Source organism: Cebus imitator, unplaced genomic scaffold, assembly GCF_001604975.1.
Source record: "Cebus imitator isolate Cc_AM_T3 unplaced genomic scaffold, Cebus_imitator-1.0 Scaffold295, whole genome shotgun sequence".
In the NCBI taxonomy this organism is placed as follows: Eukaryota; Metazoa; Chordata; class Mammalia; order Primates; family Cebidae; genus Cebus; species Cebus imitator.
This window is the reverse complement of record NW_016107610.1, coordinates 1,056,130-1,071,839: the sequence shown is the minus strand read 5'-3', so window position 1 is coordinate 1,071,839 and position 15,710 is coordinate 1,056,130. Positions and strand designations below refer to the sequence as shown.

General features: G+C 40.7%; 1 protein-coding gene and 1 non-coding gene across 6 annotated transcripts in view; one reads left to right on the top strand and one right to left on the bottom strand.

Moving 5' to 3' along the window:
* The window catches only part of ADAMTSL3 (ADAMTS like 3), a 363,845-nt gene that overhangs the window by 164,203 nt on the left and 183,932 nt on the right, over positions 1–15,710 (top strand). For all 5 annotated transcript variants that reach the window (XM_017502246.2, XM_017502245.2, XM_017502242.2 and 2 more), the window contains exon 7: positions 10,936–11,062. In XM_017502246.2, the coding sequence (XP_017357735.1) occupies positions 10,936–11,062 (127 nt within the window). The remainder of the gene's footprint in view (positions 1–10,935; positions 11,063–15,710) is intronic.
* LOC119467489 lies at positions 1,081–1,187 on the bottom strand. Its single transcript, XR_005196027.1, has one exon. It is a non-coding gene; the product is annotated as a U6 spliceosomal RNA (small nuclear RNA).

Below are 15,710 nucleotides of genomic sequence, written 5' to 3'. Positions count from 1 at the left end.
TGTACCCTGAGTCCCTATCAGCTGATCTAAACTGCATTAACAGCTTTCTGTTCTGTTCTCCCAGCTCCCACCATGGTTCCCTCCAGTCTTTTCTTCAAAGAGCTGCCAAAGTGATTATTTTAAAAGGTAATTCAGAGCTTGTCATTCTTGCATCCCCCAAAGCCCCTCAATGGCTTGTCCTTGCATTAATGATGAAATGTAGGATTCTTGCCTGTCTCTTTAGGCTCTTCCTTTACTATCTACCTCCCTGTCCTTTTAAAATAAACTCAATTTTTTTTTAAGAGACAGGGTCTCACTCTGTCACCCAGGCTGGAATACAGTGACATGATCATAGCTCATTGCAGACTAATCCTCCTGGGCTGAAGCAATCCTCCTGCCTCAACCTCCCACATAGCTGGGACTGCAGGCATGTGTCACCATGCTCAGCCAATTGTTTGTTTGTTTGATTTTTGTAGAGATGGGGTCTTGCTATGTTGCTCAGGCTGGTCTTCAGCCTCCCAAAATACTGGCATGACAGGCATGAGCTGCCATACCTGGCCTGACTCGATTTTTTAGAGCAATTTTAGATTCACAGCAAAATTTAGTGGACGGTAGAGTTTCCCATAGGACCCCCTGTTTCCTTAAATGCACAGCCTCCTCCACTATCAACATTCCCCTCTATAGTAGTATAGTTATTACAGTTGATGAATCTGCGTTGACACATCATAATCACCCAAAATTCATAGTTTATATTAGGGCTCATTCTTGGTGTTGTAAATTCTGAGTTTGAACAAATGTATAATGACATGTATCCACTATTATAGTAATGCAGAGCAGTTTCACTGACTTAAAAACCCTCTATGCTTTGCTCTTCCATCCCTCTCTCCTCGCTAGCCCCTGGCAACCATGGATCTTTTTACTGTCTCCATAGTTTTGCGTTTTCCCGAATGCCACAGAGTTGGAATCATAGAGTGTGTAGCTTTTTCGGATTGTCTTCTTTCATGTAGTAATATATTATACATTTAAGTTTTCTCAGTGTCTTTTCACGGCTTCGTAGCTCATTCATTTTCTTTTTTCATTTTAAAAATTTAAGAGAAAAAAAAATTAATCGAGTGCTTCAAAAGTTAGCGTGTCAGCGTGGAACAGGGGACATGCTAATCTTCTCTGTATCATTCCAATTTTAGTATATGTGCTGCGGATGCAAGCACAATAGCTCTTTTTTTTTTTTTTTTTTTTTTTTTGAGACAGAGTCTCACTCTGTCACCCAGGCTGGAGTGCAGTGGCGCGATCTCGGCTCACTGCAACCTCCACCTCCTGGGTTCAAGCAATTCTCCTGCCTCAGGTTCCCTAGTAGCTGGGACTACAGTTGCCTACCACCATGCCTGGCTAATTTTTTGTATTTTTAGTAGAGACAAGGTTTCACCGTGTTAGCCGGGATGGTCCAGATCACCTGACCTCCTAATCCGCCCATTTCTTGGCCTTTCAAAGTGTTGGGATTACAGGCATGAGCCACTGCACTTGGCCGCTCATTTCTTTTTAACACTGAATAATATTCCATTGTCTTGGATGTACCACTATTTATTTATCCACTCACCTCCTGAAGGACACTTTGGTTGCTTCTTACTTTTGGTAACCAAAAGTAGACTTGGCAAAAAGTCGAAGCTTACCATGTAATTCTTCCATTTTATAAACCTTCTCTTGTTCCCCTTTATTGCCACCAGTTAAATTTTGGGTTCTTTGACCAAATGATAATAGTAATCCTTCTCAGTGGGATTATGCTTTTGTTTCCCAAGTTTTTGGCAACGATCATGTATTGCTTTTATAATTAAAAAGAATTGTTATTAAAAGCAATTTAGGTTGGCACATTGGCTCTGCCTGTAATCACAACATTGGGAGGCCAAGACTGGAGGATTCCTTGAACCTAGGAGTTCGAGACCAGCCTGAGCAATATGGAGAAATCTTGTTTCTACAGAAAACTTTTTAAAAATTAGCTGGGTAGGGTGATGCAAACCTATGGTCCTAGCTACTTGTTACTCTGGATCCTGAGGCAAGAGACTCACTTGAATCCAGGTGGTTGAGGCTACACTCAGCTGTGATTACACCACTGTATTCTAGCCTGTGATAGGGTGGGACCCTGTTTCTAAAAAAAAAAATAAATAAAGAAAAGCAATTTATTTTGGTCTCAAGGAGAGCATTCTGGATAAGGTGATATTTGGACACTGAGGTTTTGAAAAGTTGAGTAGAAGTTAGATAAACCAAGGGAAGGAAGAGAATGACAAGCAGAAGGGACAGGGATGTAACAGCAGGTACAGATGTGTTTTAGGGGACAGGAGTGCATTCTGCAGAACTGAGGTGAGAAAACCCACGGAATAGTGCCAGGAGATGGGGCTATCTGTCAAGGTGGAAACTAATCATTAATTTATTCTGAAAGTTGCGAGGGGAGCCATTTCATAATTTTATAAAGAATTTGGGCTTGTCTTTAGAAAGGTCATTTCAGTGGCAATCTGGCAGATTATTTGCAGAGGACAGGATCTAGCCAAGCAATAGAAGGTCAAGTATGGGATAACAAGAGCTTAAAACAAGGCAAGTTACAGGATCAATGAAGTGTAGACGAATTCTAAAGTTTAAAGATGCAATTTTTGTGTATGTGTGTGAAAGGGTCTTGCTCTGTTGTCCAGGCTGGAGTATAACGCTGTAGCTACAGCTCGCTGCAGCCTTGAGCTCCTGGACTCAAGCAATTCTCCTGAATTAGCCCCCACACCACCCCCAAGTAGGAATGTTCCTCTATGCTAGGATAATTTTTATTTTTTAAATTTTTTGTGGAGATCAAGTCTCACTGTGTTGCCCAGGCTGATATTGAGCTCCTGGCTTCCGGTAACCCTCCTACCTTGGCCGCCTACAACACTGGGCTTATAGATGTGAGCCACTGAGCCCAGTTCTGGAAACAGATCTTTTAGGACTGAATGTTTGGTTGGATGTGGGGAGTGAAAGAATGATATCTAGATTTCTGATATTGTGACTAAGTAGATAGTGAGACCATTTATCAAGACAAAATATTGAGTGAAAACCAGGGCATGGGGCAAAGATGATGAGCTTGATGTACCTGTGAATGTCTTAGGAGAGAGATCTAGACTAGAAATATAGATCTGGGGCTGTCACATGGTTACATCTAATAATCTATTATCCTTGGGACTGAGTAAGAAGGACAGGTTGTACGGAGTCTTGGTGCCCATGGTTGAAGGAACAAGCACAGGGAGAGGTGCCCCTGATGGGGACTGAACAAATAGCCTTCTATATAGTAGAGAGACCATAAAAAAACAGAAGATAAGGGTGGGTGAGGCTTTAAGAAGGCAGGTTAGCAGTGGCACGTACTTCAGAGAAGTCAAGAGCAGTAAGAACTGAAATCCACCCACTTCACTTTGACCAAACATCACTGGCAACCTCAGCTGGTACAGCCTCAATGCCGGGGTTGGACCAGGTGGTGGGGAGGATGCAGGATGCATTAGTTTTCTGTGGCTGCTGTAACAAATTACCGCAAACTTATTCTCTCACACTTCTAGAGGCTGGAAGTTTACAATCAAGGTATCAGCAGGGTTGGTTCTTGCTGGAGGCTCTGAGGGAGAATCCATTCCTTGCCTCTTTTCCAGCTTCTGGTCCTGGAATTTGGGCTTGTCTAGAAAGAGCCCATTTGCAGAAGCCTAGTCTGGGAGCAGCAGGTGGGCAGGATGGAGGGAAAAGGGGAGGGTGGGTGACTCTAAAACTTAAGCTTCATGAACTATGGTAAATCCACAAACGAGCAAGGAATATATGATATATGTTGCCAGGTGGGTGTGTGGGTGGAGTATTGATGTAGAGGTAGAAATATACAACTAATGGAGTAAAGTTTGGGGGAATCAAAGGAGTTGATAGCAGAAAAAAAGGGGACAGGTTTTTGTGCCAGTGATTTTTGGTGTTCCTTGCTTGTGGAAGAATCACTCTCATCTCTGCCTTCATCTGTACCTCGCCTTCTCTTGTCTGTCTCTGTGTCTTCCTCTCCTTCTGTAAGGACACCTTCATATGATTTCATCTCAACATCCTTAACTTAATTACATTTGCAAAGATATTTTTCAAAATACGGTCACATTCATAGGTTCTGGATGCCATGTCTCTTTTTGGGGGGGCACAATTCAAACCACTACACATGGTGAGGAATGCATAGGCCTAAGTGCGTAGGGATGATGAGCGTAAACCCATCTTTCAAAAAGTATGAATCGGAGGAATAGAGAAGGAAGGATACAACGACAGCTAGAGGGGGTGTCAGGTCCAGGAAGAATGTCTCCAAGATCAGAGATACTTGGAAAAGCACTGGAGCAGAAACAGTTTTTAGGGTACCTGAAGCATATATAATTAGAAGGACCCTCTTTATTTATTAATTTTTGAGACAGGGTCTCACTCTGTCACCCAGGTTGGATTGCAATGGTGCTATAATGGCTCCTTGCAGCCTCAACCTCCTGGGCTCAATGATCCTCCCATCTCAACCTCCTGAGTAGCTGGGACCACAGGCATGCCACCACTGCCTAGTTTACAGCAGAGTCTTGCATAGAAATCCTTCCCAGTTGCAGCCCAACTTCCCCTCCTGACTTCAAACACTTCAATTCCTAGCAGCTCTCAGCATTTGCCGGAGCCTAGACTGGGAACAGCAGGTGGGCAAGACAGAGGGAAAGGGAGAAAGTGGTTGACCCTGAAACTTAGGCTTCATTAACTTCATGGTAAATCCACGAATGAGCAAGGATATGTGTTGCCAGGCAGGTGGGTGAGTGGAGACAGATTGCCTATGGACAAGGAGGAGTGAAACCTCTTCCCTTGAGGCAGGTAGGAAGGGTGAAATATGGGCCAATGATCAGTTTGTGTCAGAACAGATAGGAGGGTGAGATATTGTTTGATGGCCTCAATCGAGTGAAATATAAAACAAAGACATCTAATCAGAATAAGGGGGCAGGATTTTGAGGAGGCATGAGAAATTTGAAGATGCTCTGAGGATAACGTAGATGACAAAATATGGTTAGAGAACAGTGCCCTATGTAACTAGAAGAAGTAGAAAACCATTGCCTTTGGCACAGTTGATGTGTGAAGCTAAGGTCACTTTGGCTTTGGGTCAGGGCCATGGACCTGCTTAGTGGCTTCCTGTGAATAGCTGTGATCAGGACTGTGTAGACTTCAGATTTAGAGAGAACTGGATTCAGAGTCTATTTCTGCAACTAATTAACTGAAGACCACTTGGCAACTCCCTTACCATCTTTGAGTCTTGACCTTTCCATCAGGTAAAAAGCAGATATTATCCTCCTTATAGTCCCTGTTTTAAATTCATTATCCCACAAACCAACATTCCAAGTGCCTGGCACAACAGCTGACACACAAGAGGCCTTCAGTCAACGTGAGCTCCCCTTCCCTCGCTTCCCCTTCTGCTCACTGCCCACCACCCCCTCCTCTTATTCGTGGTGTAAGTCCAGTTGCATAGTTGTCTCCAGGAGTTTCCAGGGTTTAAAGGGGCTTGTAGGATAAAGGTGGTTTCAGTGTGAATTAGTCTGTTTTAAGTGAGTGCTTCTCATCACAGTTTTGTGATTCTAATGAATAAGCCAGTTTTTTGGGTGATGAGGAGCGACACCTGGTTGCTGGATGCTCCTTTGGCTAGGTGATTTCAATAAAAGAATTGTATGTACTTCCTCAGAAGTGCTTCAGACACTTCTTGGTTGAATTCAGTATCTTTCCTTCAACAGAATAATGTTCACATAAATTTCTTTTCTTGTGCCACGTGGCCTTGGGTATCAGTTAGGGTCGAGAAAGTGAAGGGTGTGATTCTTTCTGCTTGCGTCAGGATCACTGAAGTGAGCCATAATGACTACTTGTCATAGGCTATGCATAATTCTTGGAAATGTCTGTATAGTTTTCTCATTTAAATGAACATGCCACAGTGCTCTTGGGAGCAACTTTCCATTAGCCTGAGCACAGCTGACAGCCTGAGACAGCGGTCCTCACTGAATGAGATTTGCTTCTGCTTTGGAGGTCCGATTTTTATTAGAGGCATTGCCTGGTTGGTAAAAGCTCTGCAGACCAAGTCTGATTTGTCATTCATGTTTGTTGAATTCCCTGATAGCTGTGCAGATGAAGAAACTACTTAAAATTTGGAATAAAAATATAAATAATAGCAACTAACACTGGGTGCTTAGCCCAGGTATTGGGCATTGTCTAAGCCCTTTACTGTTAGCTTGTCATAACCCTATCCAGTAGGCACAGTATTTATTCCCCACTTTGTTGATAAGGAAACTGGAAATTGAAGAGATTAAGTAATTTGCCCAAGTTGCACAGTGTCTTAGTCAATTTGGGATGCTATCACAAGCTACCATATGTTGGGTAGCATATTGACAACAGAAATATATTTTTTACAGTTCTAGAGGCTGGGAAGTCCAAAATCAAAGTGCTGGCAGATTCAGTGTCTGGTGAGGGCCTGGTTCCTGCTTTCTAGTTCACAGAGGCTATGTCCTCACATGGCAGAAGGGGAGGGAGATGTCCAGGGTATCTTTTATAAAGGTACTAATCCTATTCATGTGGGTTCTGCTCTCATGACCTAATTACCCCCCAAATGTTTCGCCTCCTAATACCATCACCTTGAGGGTTAGGTCCCTGCATGTGAATTTTGGGTACAGACACAAACATTCAGTCTATTGCACATAGCTAGGAAGTGGTAGAGCTGGAATTTGAACCCAGGCAACCTAATTCCAGAATCTAATTTCTTAATTTTGGGGCTATACTGATGATACTTTTCATATTGGTACAAGTATATCTGAAGTTTGTAACTGAAGATGAGGTATAATTTGGTAAAGTACAGTCAGTTCAACAGATGAATCATGCTTAGATGGCTTAGTACAGGCATTCAAACTCAAATGTCTACACACTGCCCCAGAGAGAAACTGTCCAGATGTAGTCATGCGGGGTGGCGACTGTGGTGGGGAACTGGAGGATACATGCTCATTTTGAAGGGGACAACTATGTATAAACATGTCAGAGGTTTTGTTTTGTTTTTGATTTTGTCAAGAGAAGCCAGAAAACTGGATTTTAATGTGAAACTTCCATTTTTAAATATCATCTTCCTGTTAATAACCCTGCTTTATCCATGAATGGTTAAATTATAGTCAGGTAGGATGTAGGTTGGGTTTTCCTGCAGTAACCAACAACCCTCCAAAGCTCAGTGTCTTAAAACCGTTAAAGGTCACTTCTTGCTGATGCCACTTGTCCAACAGCGATCAACAGGACCCTGAGCTCTTAGAATGTCTCGGAGACTCAGGCTGAAGAAGGCTTTATTTGGACGCGTTTTTTACGTAATACAGATAACTGCAATAGTGCAAGGGGAACGTGGGACTCAGACACTGACCCTTAAATCCCCTTATAGAAGTGACACAGATCAATCACTTAGACTCACATTTCCTTGGCCAAAGTTAATTAATGACCACACCTAACTTCAAAGGGGGTGAAGTGCATACCTTCTGTGGGATGAAAGAACCAAAATGTGTATGAGTATCCCCGGTGACTACCACACCTTCATATACTCTGATTTTTAAGGCAGAAATGTCAGATTTTTTCCCCCCAAGTTAGAATTCAGTTTGCAGAGATTTCAAACAAAAGTTGATTTTAAAAAAATTGTTTTATTCTTGAAGGATTAAATTTGACTTCTCTGAAAAATTTATATTTTGCTTCCTTTGGACTAGTGCCACTTATTTAAGTACTATCTTCTTTTAGCTGATCAGGAAATCATATGCAGGAACTGTGAAATAATGTTTAGCTGAAGTGATGATTTATAGATGAATATTTATTCCAAAAAGAACTACTCGTATATTTTAAATATTTGTTTATGTCATCCACTGTCTTGTGTAATTTTTCTCATTAACTACACTGTAAGGTAAGAATCTTACATCATTGATTTATACTCTGTAGTGTCTGGCAATATAGAAAATGGTTATTTCATAGATGTTCATAAATTTTATTGATATATCTGTCAATTAGTAGCTAATAAATCACTCTAATTAGAGATTATGACTTCAGACGATGTCATAGAAGTTGGAAACACTTCAGGCAATTTTTTAAGAAGTTACTTATTGTTGATTATGATGGGATATGAAAGCCAAAATTCAGTAGCCCCTCTATTTCAAGGTCATTTCTGGCTTATTCCTTATAAATCAAGCAAGACCTTCTTTTCAAATATCATTTTTCTGTGATGTTTTCACATGCTTTATTTGGCTGTAAGATTTGGATGAACTATAACTTTAAAAAAAATATGAAGCAAATATAAGTGCTCAAGGAGGTATTCAGTTGCCTGAGATCTTGCAAGGCCTTAAACACTCTTCAAAACAAGCCCCTCCTAGCTCCTAAACCCACACCCTTCCTGGATGACCAGATAGAGAGTGACTCTCATTCTCATGAAATGCAGAGTGCTCAGGGACATGAATGTGCGAAGACAGAGCTTGGCCTAGCATCAGTGTTTCTATAATTTAATAGTAAATTACTCCCCTTGGAGAAAGTTGCATGAACACAAGTTACTCATTGATTGAATCTCGACCATGCAAGTGTGTTTCCAAAATCAATTACTCTTAAGTTGTTCCACATGTACTTATAAATATTAATATAATGACCCATGTAACTGGGTTTTCGTTGTTGTTGTCTATCTGTTGATGCTTAAGGTAGAGGAAGTTGTAACGTAGTGTTAAGATTCTGGGTCAGATAATCTGAATTTTAAAACCATTCCCAACACTATATACTGGCTGTTTAATATTGGCAAATCATTTAACTCAGTAATGTTTAGATTCCTTATTTATAAAATAGAGATAAAAGGTATCACCTACATCATAAAATTGCTCTGAAGATTTAATGAAACAATGTGTACAATATTCATGGCATAATGCCAGATGCATGCTAAACATTCAATAAAAATCAGCAATTAACATTGTATTACTATCTTTATAAAATCATATGATCAGGATTAAAGGATTTCAAACTTCATTGGATTAAGCTACTCATCTAATAATTTAATCCCCCCTACAATTTTCCCACCAAGAAGTCTCCTAGACCATGATTGAATACTTATTATTAGATAACTCTGACTTTTCAAACTTTCTCATATTGATCCAAATTATGCTTAAACCTGTAGCTTTCACCATTTGGAAATACACAGAACAAAAGTAGACCCTTTCCTCCTGATAGCCCTTTGTGAATTTGAAAATGTCTCTAATCATAAGCTATTCCCTAAACTTCCTTGGAACTTACTACCTCTCCCTGAAATTTTCACTTGACCATTTTCCTTCCCTTCAACCCCAAAATTTTGGAAAGGATAGTGTATAAATATTGTCTCAACTTCCTCTGGTTTCATTTTCTCTTCAACAGCTTGGATATAGAGTCTGACTCAACAACTCTCCAAGTTGAAGCATGGGGGATTACCTGAGAGTCAAAACAAGAAAAAAAAAAGAGAGAAATAATAAAATTGGCCCTCTTTTATTGAATCCTTTATAACATTTCGATCATTATACTAAGAGTTTTAAGTATATTTTCTCATTGAATCCTTACTATGCCCTATGTGAAGTATATATTGGTATTATTATCTCTGTTTTACTGTTGAGGAAAATGAGTCTCTGAGAGTTTGAATTTTTCAACATCCTGCAGCTTGAAGGGGGTAATCGGTGGGTCCAGGTTTGTAAGTGGGTGTTTTCTGCCTCCAAAGTCTCTGCACTTAAACATCAGGTTTATAAATATAAATAAAGTTAGATGAATATGGGAAGGAAAAGGTAAACCATCAGATCAGTTGATATTATTATCATTATTATTATACATTATGTAAAATACATGCTTATGAGATAAAAAGAAATATAAGACATAGCCCTTTTTTCTCATATAGGGAAGCTTATCATCTAGCAAATATGCACGCATATGTACACATGAAAAATGACAGAAAGAAAGATAACTGTATAAACACATATTTTATATGAGCCATCTCTCCTATTAATTCCTTCTTATATTTTAAAAATTGTTTATAAATATATAGATATAATGGCAGAGATGGGGATACACAGGTATCCATTCAGCTCATGATACAGACAAGGAGATATAAAAGGCATTAATATATGGATATCGGGATATAGGTACGTAGGGATAGAAGTAAAAACAGGAAAAGAAAAGATATTTAAAGTAAAACTATGAACCAGAAGGTTATACATCAAATTTAGGACAGTGGTTGTTTTGGCAAGGAAATGGGAAAACAGGGCAAGTAAGTGTAGGGCTGAGGAGGGAGAGGAGAGAGGAAAGAACTGTAATGTTCTGTTGATTTTATGTAAGTAGAAGTATCCGGGCTGGGCACTTTGGTACATGCCTGTCCTCCCAGCACTTTGAGAGGCCAAGGCAGGAGGATCACTTGAGCCCAGGAATTTGAGACCAGTCTGGGCAACATAGGGAGACCCTGTTTTCACATCAGATTTTGAAAAGCTGGGGGTTGGGGCCCAGGCCTGTCACTCAACCTCCAAGGCTCAAGTGATCCCAGCTACTTGAGGGAGGTGGCAGGATCTCTTGAGCGCAGGAGGCTGAGGCTGCAGTGAGCCATGATCTCACTGTTGCACTGCAGCCTGGGCAACAGAGTGAGATCTTGTCTCGAAAAAAAAAAAAGAAAGAAACAAATCTGAATAAAATATAAATAGAAAAGAGATGGGGTATGGAGGGACAGCTTCAAATCTTTATTAATTTTGAGGTCTTGCATTAGAATCATATAAATGATACTATCCTGTAAGACATTATATCATTCACATCCATAAAACTGTGCTCTCATACAAGAGAGCCAACCTGTAAATTTCAGGATTACATCACAACTAAGGTTCCTGAAATGAAGGGAGCTCCCCCTCCCCTGGCTTTGGGCACCACTGACGGCCATGCTTCTGTTGGCAGGCAGTGGGCTGCGATCGGCAACTGGGAAGCACGGCCAAGGAGGACAACTGTGGAGTCTGTGCTGGCGATGGCTCCACCTGCAGGCTCGTACGGGGACAGTCGAAGTCGCAGGTTTCTCCTGAAAAAAGTAGGTGTTAAACCCAATATGGTATTACTATCATACAAGATGTATTTTAGGCCGTTTATTGGCCTCAAATGTTATTGCTAGAATAACATTTTCTGAATGCTAAGCCTTTTTAGTTGGAAATAGCTTTTGGCCCGTTTTCTAAAAGTGAAATTGCTTCCAAAAAGTGTGTATCAAACTTTTGATCCCATTGTACCTTCAAAAAGGACCTGTTTCTTTGAACCTTTGCCAATGCAGGGTATTACTATTTAAAATATATATATTTGCAAATGTTTTAGGTAAATCGTGAAATAATAATTTCTCTCTCTTCCTTTGATGGCCAACAAGGTAGAAAATATTGTCATGTATCTGTTGACCCTTTCTACTTTTTAATTTCTCAGTTAGCTATTGAAGCGGTTTATCAGTTTTCCTATTTGGATGTAGATCTTTTCCTCACTGTTGAGAGCTTTTGAGATATCACAAATACTAACATTTTATCTGCCATTCTTATTTCAAATGTGGTTCCAGTTTGTTATTTGACTTTCAATTTTGTGTAATTAGAGTTTCTAAGTTTCTAAGTTTTATGTATTTGGAAATTTCCATCTTTTCACTTTAATAATATCTGTCTTTCAAAAAATCCTTTAGTTTGGGGAATCAGTAAACTTTTTTTGTAAAGGCATAGATAGTAAATATTTTAGGTTTTGCTGGCCATATAGTCTCAACTACCTGTCAGATGAACCTGGAAGCAGGGCATCCAAATAGGAAGTGTTTTTCAAAATTTTCAAGAGTGTTTAAAATAATGAGGCTGTGAGCTAGGGTAGCGTGGCAGGAAACCTAGAGGAAGGAACAGGTGGAGAGATCTTTGGGATGTAGAATGATACAGAATTCTACATCTTTGGGATGTAGAATTGGTAATTCTTTGAATGAAGGCTATAAGAGAAAAGCAGCTAGAATGGCCCAAATTTTCATCTTGTGCAGCTGGGTGGACATGTTTGCTATTCATATGGGTAAGGAATTCATGAAGAGGAGACATATATCAAAGATGAGAGTCCACCTCCCTGAATTTTATTATTATTATTATTATTATTATTTTTTTTTTTAAGGCAGAGTCTTGCTCTGTCACCAGGCCGGAGTGCAGTGGCACAACCTCAGCTCACTGCAACCTCTGCATCCCAGTTGCACCTGAATTTTATTCTTGCCAAAATTTTGACCCCATAAGTATCCAGTCCCTCAGTATCTTTCTGATGCCTGCAAACAGATATTGATTATGTTTTGTTTGTGGTTGGAGGGTTGATCTGAAAAATGCTAGTTTATCATGGCTGATAGCAAAACCCCTTGTTAGTGACATTCAGTTATAAAAGTAGGTGAGTTTATCCAAAGGGAGTATGTAGAATATAAAAGGAAGCCAATAATTGCATCTTGAGGAAAAGCTGAAGTGAAAACATTTAGCCAAAGAAGACATTTAAGGGAATCCAACAGAGAAGGAATGAATAGTGTTAAGTAGGTAAATGCAGAACTGAGCAAGAGCAGTACCATGGACCCCAAAGGAATAAGTAATTTCAAAAATGAGATGGGGGTGGCCAACAATGTTAAATGCTCTTATGAATTAAACTGGAATAAAGGCCCAAACGTTTGTCTTTGGCAATTTGAAGGTCATTTGTGATGTCAGCAAGAGTGATTTTGATGAGCTGCAGGCTGAAACCAAAGCTTGATTACAGTGGGTTGGTGGGTGAAGAGAAGGTGAGAATGTATAAAGGGAAGAGTTTGCTCAGGATAAGAAGAGGGGAACAGGCCAACACCCTGTCAACAACTGGATAACTCTACAGGGCTGGTTGGAGAACAACATGAGGTGCTTCAGGCTGTTGCCTTTATTTGGCTCTTTATTAGGAGATAGACTTGGCCACTAGGAGTGAGGGCTCAGAGACTTGAGCCTGTTCCCATGAAGGAAAGAAGAAGGAATTCATCAATAGTACAAAGATAGAGGAATGGCTGTGAGGGCCTAGCTGAGATTGGAAACCATAAATTCATGAAGGTTCCAATTTACGGACTTCACGAAAGAGGTGGCTTTAAATGGTGATATATCAATGAGGAATGTATTCTACTCAAATCACAGAAAACTCAACTTAGAAACATTGGAATTCATAAATCTTTTCTAACAAGAAGCCTGGAGTAGGCAGCAGAGGCTGGGGATGCTGTTTTACTGTGCCTTTCAGAAACCAGGCACCTTTTTCTCTTCTCACACCCTTGGAGGGTGGCTTTTGCCTATGTCATTATAAAGAACACAGTATTTAAAAAATGCTTTTCACACTCTGTTCCTCCTTATTATCTAGGATGTGGATATTCTCCCCAGGGAATTTTTCTTCATTGACCAGAACTGTGGCATATAACACCCTGGCTTCCAAGGAGGCAGGAAACCAAGTAGTTAGCATTCCATCTGTTTGTTATTAGTAATATTGATCAAATGCTTTATAATTCCCAAAGTTCTCTTCAGACATATCCTATCATTTAATTCTACCAGCATCCTTGCATTATACTTTGGATGATGTCCTACTTGTTTTACAGATGAGGAAACTAAGGACCAGAAAGTTAAGAAACATCTCCCATAATTAATTATGAAAGGAAATATTGGGAAGTGATTAAGAAATTGGGGTCTGGGGCCAGCGTTCCAGGGTTAAGTCCTGGGTCTGTTGCTTACGAGCTGGGTGAGTTATTTAAATTATTTAACTTCCATGGGTATCTTGGATTTCTAATTTTAAACTGGGAATAACAACAGCACTTCCTTTGTAGAGCTGTTGTCAGGTTTTAAAAAATCAACCCATGTTGAGCACTCCAAACAACGGAGTACTAGAGAGTACTCAGTAAACGCTAGCTGCATTTTTTATTAAAAATAGTACTCATTGAGGCGCCAAAGAATGTCACACTGATACGGGAGGGGAGCAGGAAAGTGTTGGGTAGAGAAGGCCAGGGTCCCTGGCTAGGGCTCCACCCTCAGACCTGTGCCCACGGGCCTAGGTGAGGACGGGGACTCCTGTTTTCACACCCAAATGTTGCATTTTCCAAGAACGCTGTGGCCCGCCATGCCCCCCGTCTGTGCTTATAAAAACCCCAAGACCCTAGCAGGCACACGCACAAGTGACTAAATGTGCAGAGGAACACACCAGCAGAAGAAAACACAGACACTGACAGGCTGTTGGCAGGGCAGCAACACAGACCCAGAGGGAAACTTGGCCAAGGGTGGGTAGAGGAGAGCCCAGACTCCAGGGGAAGACGACCTTCCCACTCCATCCCCCTTCTTCCTCTCCATCCATCTGCTGAGAGCTGCCTCCACCATTGAATGAAACTTTGTACTCATTCTCGAAGCCCGTGTGTAATCCGATTTTTCCAGTACACTAGGGCAAGAACCTTGGGATACAGAAAGCCCTCTGTCCTTGAGATAAGGCAGAGGGTCTAACTGAGCTGATGAACACAGCCACCTGAGGACAGCTAAGCTGAGAGAGCACACTCTAACACCTGCTGGAACTTCAGAAACTTTAAACACTCAATTCTAGATGCTGCCATGCGGTTAGAGCCCCACATTCCCCTTAACCTGCCCATCTGGATGTTCCCACTAGGGGTTTAAGATGCCGGGCACTGAAGAAGCAAGCTACTCCCCTGTTGCATGCCCTGTGCAGGGGATAAGGGAACTTTTCCCATTTCAACACCTTTTATATACTTTAAGTGCAAATGTAGGTATTTGTGAACATATTTGAAAGTCAATGATCAGTCCATCTGGGGATTGATTTTAAGAGAGCTACTGCTTGGTATAGAGGAAACCTTGAAATGTGAAAAAAAAAAGAGTGAATTATAGGAGAAACCAAAGTTTTAGGACTCAGATCAGTGAACACAGTTTGAAGAGAAAGGCTATGCTGAGAAGCATTCATTCAGGAAGGCATGTGGATGAGGGGACTAAGGGAGAAAGACAGTAGCCAGATCAGGGTGTATTAGAGGTACATAGAGTTAGCGTTAGCCTTAGAAAGTTTGGAAATCTCATCAGAAAATACCTCGTTTTGTCAGGGTCCAAGAAAGATTAGAACTTGAGATAATTCTAATTGAACCAGGGTGGATGCCAAATGAAATTGTGCCAAAGGGCAGTCTTATTTGGAGAAGTGTGCAGAAGAGGTTCTGAAATGCAAGGTAGTTCATTGTTCTCTCCCTGTCTCTTTTCAGCTTTTGGATTACATATGCTTTTGAGACTCTATTAAAAGTTATGCGTTTTCTTTCCAGGAAAATACATGTGTATTTATAAGCCCCAAATTTGCCATTCTGATTTTTTGTGGGGTTCTCAGACCCCAGATGCCCGTTTAGGACATTCCAGATTAAGTACCCCTAAAATGTTCAATTTTTAAAAATCAAATTCTACATAGAAGGGGTAACAGGAGTGCACAGACAGATCCTTCAGTGCAGGGCATGAGTGACATGGTGTAAGCTAGGAGTATCCCACAGAATGCTGGCATTTTATTAGGTTCCGTATACCCGTTTTTGAGCTAAGGTATAGGTAGCAAAGATTCCTGCCTGCCTGAAAACATAGTCCCTCATCATCTTGATTCTTATTATGGCCCCTTCACGTCTGTTACAGCTCTGAAACTGACCAGCTGAAGCTGTTTTTGGCTGGGATTTTCCCTAGGCCATATGG